Source organism: Montipora foliosa, chromosome 1, assembly GCF_036669935.1.
Source record: "Montipora foliosa isolate CH-2021 chromosome 1, ASM3666993v2, whole genome shotgun sequence".
Classification (NCBI taxonomy): domain Eukaryota; kingdom Metazoa; phylum Cnidaria; class Anthozoa; order Scleractinia; family Acroporidae; genus Montipora; species Montipora foliosa.
The window spans coordinates 361,529-371,528 of NC_090869.1; the positions used below are offsets into that span (position 1 = coordinate 361,529).

General features: G+C 40.1%; 2 protein-coding genes across 2 annotated transcripts in view; both read left to right on the forward strand.

Moving 5' to 3' along the window:
• LOC138000295 (tyrosine-protein kinase receptor torso-like) overlaps nt 1-10,000 on the forward strand; it is a 355,698-nt gene that overhangs the window by 79,510 nt on the left and 266,188 nt on the right. The gene's annotated exons all lie outside the window — the stretch shown is intronic.
• LOC137973893 (melanocyte-stimulating hormone receptor-like) lies at nt 1,594-2,789 on the forward strand. Its single transcript, XM_068820789.1, has one exon. The coding sequence runs from the start codon at nt 1,743-1,745 to the stop codon at nt 2,787-2,789; it is 1,047 nt and encodes a 348-aa protein (XP_068676890.1). The 5' UTR covers nt 1,594-1,742.

Consider the following 10,000-nt stretch of genomic DNA (forward strand, 5'->3'; position numbering starts at 1 on the left):
TAATTCTTTTGGTTCCAAGACAGTTGTGAATGTTAACTCACTGATCGTTTCTCATCATGCAGCATCCACACAACTCAATCGTTAGCAGAGTAACTTTTCCGCAAACATTGATCTCATTGTAGCGGCCTACCTGGGATTTAACACACCAGTTCTACTACTTTCAATCAGATCATCTAAATAGACATCATGATAGATGCCTACACTCTACAAAAATTGATCTGAAACCGTGGCCTTTCTCAACTCTGCTCAGCGTAGCATACCTTGAGGTGAATTAGCTTGATACTGGGTTGACGTGCCGCACGCATTTTAGCGCATAGTTTTGCGGTTCTCTTCACAGCAAAGACGCGAAATCATCAAATTTGAGGTTTTGACGCCACCTTTAGCGTACAACGGCAAACCATTTATTCTCAATTTTTGCTCCTAACCCGCTCATACCAATTTATTTTTAGGATACTTCGCCCACATTGTGAGACGTGAACGAGATGGAACAATGGCAGAAGACTTACGATAATGAAAAGTTCTATTTTGAGGTGACGTTTTTGTCGTCGTCGCTAATTTCCCTTTCGTAAACAAGAGATGCCATTTTTGACGGTCCATGCTATTCTTAGTAACCAAGCCTTTTAATTCGGTTAGCTTTAAGTGAATTGTTAGGAGAGGCTTCATTTAAATACTTTAAAATTGCCAGTTTAAAGGTGTTGTTTCGGTAATGCAGAGGTTAAGTTCATTGTGCTTATGCCATTGAACCGAGTTCGACATCGTTCCATCCACTTTTTCAAATTTTCTTCAAATTTTTTATATATTTTTTTAAGGGTTTTTTCGCATTTTTTTTTTAATTCTAAGTGACATAGGTTAATAGGCTAATCTAGTCCTAGGTTAAATATTTTTTTACTCATTAGCAAACGACAAAATTAAAGGGAAACTGTCACGAGAAGCGGGTGAGCAAGCGCCTTGTGAAAACTTGAAAAGTGTTAGGTGAACTTTTTTGAAGTTGAATCGACAAAATCAAAATGGTGTCCACTGGGGAGGGCCACGGTGGACAAAGGACAAACTCTGGCGAATATACGTGACTCACGCGTGAATCCATGATGGCGGCTAGAATTTTCCGTGGGCTTGAGAGCAAACACACTCAAGCATGCGCAGCTCATGACAGTGCCCTTTTAATAGTGAAAATTGTCTTAAGTCTCTCTTGTTTACGAAAGGAAAGATTGCATCGCCGTCTCCGTCGTAGATCTTAAAGTCCCTAATTTCACAATCAAGCAGCTTAAGAATTCAACACTTTTCTTTTTTACAATTACGACGTTGTCATCTTTCGACGTCTCGTTTTCAAATGTCCCACGAGCCTCCTTTAGTTCAGTGGTAGAAAATCCGAATTATACATATCGCATTATAAATTGAATTCCTCGCGACATCATTACCGATAAAATACAGTGATTTGCATAATTTCCTTTTTCAGTTAAAAAAAAAACTCATAGATTGCTCGATCAGCTGCAGATTCTTAGTTAGTTCTGCTCCATCATGTCTGTCCTGTTTGAAATACATTTTCAAATTACATGACATATAGGCTACTATCAACAAACGCATTATTGACGTTTTTACGGACATATTCCATTAGTAATTACTTTCAGTATTGAAGTGTTTAAGAAAGAGGCGAAAGTGGTATTTCAATACTTGATCATACGCCTCCGGTTCATTATGTTCAAAGTTACTGTAGGAGAAGCACAAGTTTCGAGATACCGTGGAAAATGAAGTCTTCTACTACCGTTCTTTCCCACAATTTGAGCATCACAACTTCGCCAGCGAATCATGGACCAGGTGATGACGGTCAGTGCTTCCATCTCCCAGATGCTAAATTCGACGTATTCCATCAACGAACCGAAACTAATCTCGTAACAGGTGTCTTAAATGCCGTGTTGTCGCCTTTCGCTGTCATGGCGAATCTGCTCATAGTATTGATCATTTTGACAAGGAAATCCCTTCAATCACCTTGCAATATCTTTCTTGCTTGCCTGGCGATCTCGGACCTCCAGGTTGGCATCCTAGTTCAACCGAGCTATGTGGCCTACAGACTGCTCGAAAACGCGCACGGCTTCGTTCCCTGCTCGGTGAGAATGCTTTACTCGTCGGGATTTTACGTTTACTACGGAGTGTCATTCACGACATTGTGTGCTGTAAGCTGTGGAAGACTCATAGCCTTAGAATATCACCTAAGGTACTCTGCAATTGTCCGTCCTCGGCAAGTTTTGAAAACGGCTTTGTTCATTTGGTTGATAAACATACTGTTCACATTTTTGCAATGGGCGCAGAATGACGTTTTTCGAGGTATTCATCTTGTAATGTGTTCCTCTTTCCTCGTAACTGCTGTTATCATCCAAATCACAATCCTGAAAACAGTCATTCGCCACCAAAGACAAATTAAAAAACACCACCCCACGTCCACGTCCGCAATGCGACAAATGCAAATCAAGCTGGCAATAAATGTTGCGTCCATCGTGGCAGTTTATGTACTGTTTAATGTTCCTGTTCTAGCTGTCACCCTTAGCCATCAATTTGTCTTCGGCAACATTGACAGTTACAATTTTTACAGCTGGTCTGAAACAGCGGCATTTTTCAATTCTTCCCTCAATCCTTTGGTCTGTGTGTGGAGAGTTAAAGCCATTACGAAGGTAATCGCTGAAGTTTTCTCGAAGAAATGGCAACGAAAAGACGCTTTTCTTGTGAAATTTCGGAAAATAACACCGTCGTCTAAAAACGGTGAGGAAAACAAGCTTGCCATAATGATTGAGCCATAATAAATATCTGAATATCTTTAACTAACTATTTAAGCCTTCTTCTTCCTTGTAGGCTGACGGGTTGGAAGTGTGATAAAGCTAATTTTCCGTCTTCCTACTTCGCAGCCTGTGGATATGCTAGCCAGTGAGCCATACTCAGGCTCACAGAGCTATAAGCAGAGGCCAAAAGTAAACGTCCTTCCAAACTCTATAGAGGTGATTATGTGGAGTTAACATGGCCGAGTATTTAGGGCCCTTCTCTTGAGCTCACTGAGGACAACTCTAGTTTAAGTCCCATACTGTGTGACTACCAGCCAAACTTGAAGCTACTGTATCTTTAATATTAGTTTCATTGTCCATGGAAAGCGCCGATGCATGGGGAGTGGTCAGTTAAGGCATAATATTTTATCTTCCTTCCTTGGAATCGAAACCAGAAAAGCGAATGATTCAACTCTTGCACCCAGTTAACCAGATTTCTAGTGAAGAGCCTTGGCATCTCAGAGCTTTACTAATGTTTGCAATATTTTTCTTTCTTTCCACCGGCCTTTTTGCAGGACGGCTACCCACTGGACCTTTCTACGAAAACCGAATAAGTGTGAAGCTAGGTCATACTGAGGAACATTTTCTCGTAATAACGCTACGTAAGAAGTTCCAACTGAACCAACCAAGTTAAAGTAGCGAGTCACCATATTTGTTTTTTGAATGACGCTTTTAAAAATTGATATTCTCTGAAATATCTTTTGGTTAATTACTGACAAACGCCTGGGCTATATTAGAGAAAATTTTTGCATCTAACAATTAATCTCGCCGATATAAGAAGCTATAGACTGAAATTTGTCTAGGAAGCCCTGCTTTTAATGGCTTCAATTTTTTAAGACAATTTTAAAAAGCCCATAATTTGAAAAAGCTTTTATTTGGTAGCCAAAAAATTAAAATGTTTGTATTTGACAGGCAAATAAGAACTTTGATGAAAAATAGGACATAATTATTAACATCTACAACCACGGTTTCTTTGTTAAATTTTTAGCATTTCATCGATCCGGGAAGAAAAATAAAATCTAGAAACTTTTGTGCTGCACATGGGTTCATTTGCAGTGGTTATCTTTTAAAGAAGTTAGTAAACACGAAGACGTATCATAAAAGGGTCAGTTGCTTCACGATTTGCTTTTGTTCGAATTCACATTAAAGCACAACTGATTATCCAAGATGGCGATCAATAAACAGCTTAGTTAATGTGTGAAGATGGTTATGAAACTCGACGAGTTTCTTTGTTTCATGTTTTTGTTCGCTGTTTTGGCCCTTACCATTCATGCATAAACCACAGCCTTTTTCTAAAAGACAACCAGTCATAAACTGTCGATTAATTTATTCTGTGAAAACTCTGTTGTGAACTGAGGACAAAATATTGTGCGTGGTCACTGTCAAGTTAGCATGAGGCGTTGCCTCACTTTCCGCGCTTTTGTAGTTTCCAGAGTTTCTTAACTAGTCCTACTGGAGTCCAGCTATATGAACTCTGCAAACAGTAAGAAAGAGACGAAACCCCTAAAAGATATTTCCAGCGCGAGAAAAAGGAAAGGGAGATTAAAAAAAAAAAAGAAACGACAGATAACATCTCATAACATATAACGGACTCATTCCAGTTGCAGTTAGCGGCTTTTTATTGCTCTAATTCAGTATCGTAGAGCTTTATACTGTATGCGTCCACGGCATCTGCGTGTGCCTAGGGCACCACGCCTTGTATAGCGAGTCTTTGTGTTTACACAACCGATAGCTCTAAATGAGACAAACCACAACACTTGACAGTAACTTAAGCAGTTGCTAAAGAAGCCTGAAAAAAATTCATGCGTTTGTGCTGCACTGCTTTACAGTAAACGTGATCTGAGCAAACAAGGAATATGGGAGCTGGTCTGTTACGAGTTCATAGTACAGGTGAATGAATGATTGAGAAATCGCGCTCTCAGCGTCGTATATATTAATCATTTCACTTAGAGTCATTTCAGTCCCAATTCAAAATATAAGTCTTCAAGGACCGTATTACAGGCGCTTCAAATCCTATTATAATTACTGAAACAAGGCTAAACAAGCGCATACCTGAAATGCATATACCTAAGACACATGTAAAACTTATTAATAAAGATATAGCTTTTCGCTGCCAGAGTATTCACTTAAGGATGGCGGAAGATCACGAAATGAATACGTTAGCAGCGAAAAGTTGTATCTTTATTGGGATATATATTCTCTTTCGTTTTCATTGTTTCTTGTTTATCTTCGTAGAGTATTGTATTACCTCCTTTTGTTACTATCAATATTACCTCATAAGCTACTCAAATTACTGTTATATATTTCAAAACTTTTAGCTAACGGTAACCGTTACTTCTGAAGATGTATGATGAGACATACGAAACGACGTCAAGTCCCTAAAAATTTATTTCAGTTGTGAGGCTTGTTTAGCCTCATGTTTGTCACCGCAGTTTGCGTTCGATTTCTAATCAAGGTTCGTTGGCCAAAGACAAAAAGCATCTTTCCTACAAAGGAGTGGTTTTTCAAAGACACAATTAACATTGCTTTGCTTTGATAAACAGAGGCAACAGCAAATCGAAAGTGGTTGTGACCACGGCCCGTTCCTCGAAAGTCCCGAAACTTTACGGGCCATTTTCGGGTGTCACAATGTCTTCTGTATCTCAAGAACAGAGAGGATTTAAGTCGTCAAACTTTACAGACATGTTTCTTTTAATTGGCTTAAACACGTGTTAAAAGATCGGCTTTCCAAAACAAGTGGTTAGCAGTTTCACAAACGGTCAGTGTAAAACGCAGACTGCAGACTGCAGACCGGGGGTAAAATGCAGACTGAGGTTATAATTTAACTGTTGAAAAGCCCAAACCAATTAGAAATGCTAACAGTTAAGCCTAAATATTGTTTTAGTCCTAATTAGGCCTAATGTTAGCAATTCTAAGGGGTTTGGGCTTTTTCAACGGTTACGTTATAACCTCAGTCTGCATTTTACCCCTGGTCTACAGTATGCAGTCTGCGTTTTACACTGACCGGTTTCACAAATGGCTTTTCGGGCCCGAAAATTTTTGGGGACTTTCGAGAACCCAGAACGGATCTGCCACGGTCAGGTGGGAAACTCTATGACAAATACACAGCCATGCGTTATACTGGCAAAGAAAAGAAAGGTTGCTTGAGAGCGAGGCTAGTGAGTCTCATTAGCACATAAACAAAAGACATTTTTGGCCACCATTTATGCATTCGGTCAATGAAAGCCCATTTGAACGCAACTCAACGTCCGGTAAGCTTGTCTTCCTTCTGGATACATTCTTTGATCCATAATAACTCATTTCTTACTATCTATAAATCTTTATGCATATCAAATATCTATGTTATGTCTTAATTAACTTAACGACTTTCCGAATTACGGTAGATAAGCCGTTTTCCTTGAGAGCACACAACAAAAATGAATTCGGTAAGAGTCTTTCTCTATCAATATACGGTCTTGCCCCATCATAGTCACAAGTGGGCTTATTTTTAGATACACTTTATGCGCAAAAACAAACAAAGGGACGCCACTTTAACCAATCAGGAGAAGCGTGACTGCTTTTGCCATGTTTTTTTCAGGGAAATGACAACAAATTTTCGCGGGAACGGGTATTCTAAAAAATAGAATCATTTGTGACTGTACTTGAGAGCCCACCCATGCGAGAAGAACACTAGTACTCTTATCTAATTTGCACACAATTAAATACATAAAACTACGATACGCTCATTACATTTTTGTTTTCGTTTTTGATCAGTTAGGCATAAACCACTAATGTTGATGATCAACTCCTTTGTTGGGGTGTATGAGAGGAGATTCCATTTTGCTGTTGCCATAAGTCATTTCTCAAGCATATAGGTTGGCCTTCCATAGGCCACTTCAGAAAATACCACAATACTTTTTGTTTGTCCCGCAAGATTTTGCATAAGCATTGTTTCCAGTTTCTCTTGGGACTTACATTTGTCCCAATAGAAAACGAAAAACAATGCTTATGTAAAACTTGGGGGGACAAACAAAATGTATCATTGTATTATCCCAAGTGGCCTATAGAGATTTCTTCAAGTGTAGCTATGACCCTCGCAGTTATGGACGCAACTTTCAGTTGAATTTTAGGAATAGCGAAGAGAAGACGTCAACAGGTTTGAACCCGTGACCTCGCGATACCGGAGCGACCCTCTAACCAACTGAGCTCTGAAGCCACTGAAGTTGGGAGCTGGTCATTTGTGGGTTCTAAAGTTCACGTGATGAATGAATCAACGAATGAAATGATATATGAAATGAGTCGTATATTGAACTGCGGATATGAAATCAAGTGAAGCTATGATCCTCGCAGTTACGAAAGCAATTTTAGCAATAAAAACTTTTTCATTCGCAGAGGTTTCTTTATTTATGCAGATGTTGAAAGCTGTTTAATTATTGCGCAACAAAATCCTTTCGTGGTATTTTCACAGTTTTCTTGTGATTGCAGGCGATCGCAGATGACCGTAGATCCTACATCAACGATAATCGCAGAGGATGCCAAAAAGTTACCATCTTAAATAGCGTCTGTATTAACAAGTAAATTGCCTGACGTCCAGCATGGTTTTACACAGGCCGTATGATTTGCAACAGGCTATGTGACGCGAGTGCAACTGGAACAAAAGCATTTCCTGAGCAACATACCGTCTTTGCATATGCGCATTAAACGTTAACTTTTGTACATTCTTTCCCGTTGTTTGCAAGTCTGCGAATTGAAATGAGTAAATCTCGACTTATATAGAAAGGTCTTTCTGTAACTCAGACACAAAACCTAATTAGGGTAACGTTTAAACTGTATCATGGTTTACACAAATATGCGTCTGAACCAAGAGCTGCTATTTCCATTGTCATCCTCCTGGATTCACTAAGAAATGCGCTTTTAAATTGCTATAGCCATTCCGGCAAACACAGTACAGAATTTTCTTCGTTCCAAGTTTAACCAAGTTTATTCACACATACGCTTCGGATACAACATGAATATAGTACTCAAGCTCTGTGGTGGACGCAAACTTTGGTCTTTTATACCCATTGGGATAACGTTTCCGGCACACGACGCTCTGGGGCGAGTTGTTTGGTCGAAATGCATCGCAGAGAACTCTGTATTGTTGCCAAGGAGGAGTTGCCGTTTCACTCCATCTTTGTCTCGTGGGGCTGGAAGGAAGAGAACTCGCTTTAAGATGTGGGAAACGTGAATGAAATGGTGCAAGGCCGTGGGGACAGTGATTCTGTTCTGCTTGCCACGCTGAGGGTTCTAGCCTAAACGATGTTCCATTGAGGTTAACACTTTTATCGCCTTTGCGGTTTTCATAAACAAGCGTTCGTACGGACGATCCTCTGGACATTCTGTTGGGGGTAGTGACCGGAGGTTTTGTACCAGCAAAATTGCTGTCAATACTTTGAAAACTCGGCTGGCTCGGCATGGACTTCCCAGCCGCCTTTTCGAGCCTGCCACGTGGGTCTTCAATGTCACTTGTTGCATCATCCTCGCTGCCATCACTCGGACTCGGTAATCGCTGTTTCTGTTTATTTCTCGAACTCGATTCATTGGAATCTGTGCAGCTTCGCCAGGTATCTTCCCCTAAAATCTCAAGATTAGAATATCTCGTGCTTGCTTCAAGTCTCCTGTCACACTTTTCGATGCCCTCGTATCCGCATTTTTGAGACAAAGTTAAAGTATCCTTGGCAACCTCATTCGTGTTTTCTATTTTTTCTGGTTGCATAGTATTCCCACGGACCCTTTACAAAAGACCTTTCAAAGAAGAATTCGGGTTTACACATTTGACATATTGTTTATATACCTTTCTAAGCTCATTCTCGCTATTTGCTGTCCTTTCACTGCCTCTTAGATATATCACCTTGAAGCCGGAGTTTATACTTGCGAGATCGCTTCGGTAATGATGGAAATTCTGGATGTGCTCAAAGCAATCAGGCACGAAGTCGTGAATCAAATCTTCGTATTTCTTTTCCACAACAAGGTCGCCCCTTGTGCTTGGTGCTTCAGCAGCGCATTTTGCTGATCTTCTCAGGTGTTCTTCTCCGATAGTCGGTTCTGAACGGAATGACAACGTACGGAAAGCTTTCTTCATTCCTTGAACTTGCGCTCTGCGTCGACATTCCTCAAACTGTGAAGCGTCTCGTTTGCGCGGTGTCAATGGCCCGCGATTGACGCTAAACATACAGTCCATTTCTTCGGCGAGCTTCTCTCTATAAGACGCTTGTTTGCGAATTTTGAAGGAACTCGAAGCCATCTTACATTCTAAATCAGCAATTAAATGGAGCCCCCTTCTTGAAATCCTACCTTAGCAACGCATATATTGTGTATTTAGAGCAAATTGGTGATAAAAACAAGACAAGACGAAAAGTAAACTTCCTTATACATTGATAATTTGACAAGAGATTCCGGTAATTACGAAATCAGTGTGTAAATTTTTTCTTAGCTCAATGTGCTTCAACGAAAATTGCGTGATTGGGTTAATTATTGGGGAGGGGTGTGTGGGTGAAAGTATGTTTTCCTTGATTGGGACACTAAATAAACGTTTCTTTTCCTTATTATGTCCGAAATATGTGAGGTACATTATTGAGCTTTGAGTTACAGATGGTTTCGACCGAAAAGAAATATCTACTAGCCGGTTTGCAGTGCCCCATCAAATGACTAAATATAATATGAAATTCATTTATCCTTTTTTATAATCAGTTCGGCTTTCAGGCAAGTTAAAGGGGATGGTTCAGAGACATGGTATCTGATGCAGTTTCCGAATTTAGGCACTGAGGAAAGAGGCATTTTTGATCGCACAAGTAAAGGCTAAATGTCCAGAATCTTTTTCGTCTTTTATGCAGTTTACTGTTTTGACCGACATTTATTGGGTCTTTCAGGCGAACAGAAATAATTCCCAGTGGTTTTGCGCAAACCTCGAGCTCGAACTAGAAGCTCAACCTAAGCAGAAGACGTACAAGCTTTCTCAACATTACCTAAAGGGATATGGTTATGGCTGTTATCGATATTAAAATTGTTGCAATAAAACGAAAACATACATTTTCTTGTTTTGACTGTGAGGTCTGTCCCCAGAGTGGGGGTTTTGATCGTGCGACATATTCCCAGGGTGGGGAATTTGACATGGCCACCATCTTGGATAATGAAGAAGGCTTGGAAATCAACCTTGTTCCCAAGGCTTTTCCCTC

Bases quoted from the DNA above. Each gene is read 5' to 3' on its own strand.
- LOC137973893 (XM_068820789.1), top strand. From the start codon at position 1,743: ATGAAGTCTTCTACTACCGTTCTTTCCCACAATTTGAGCATCACAACT.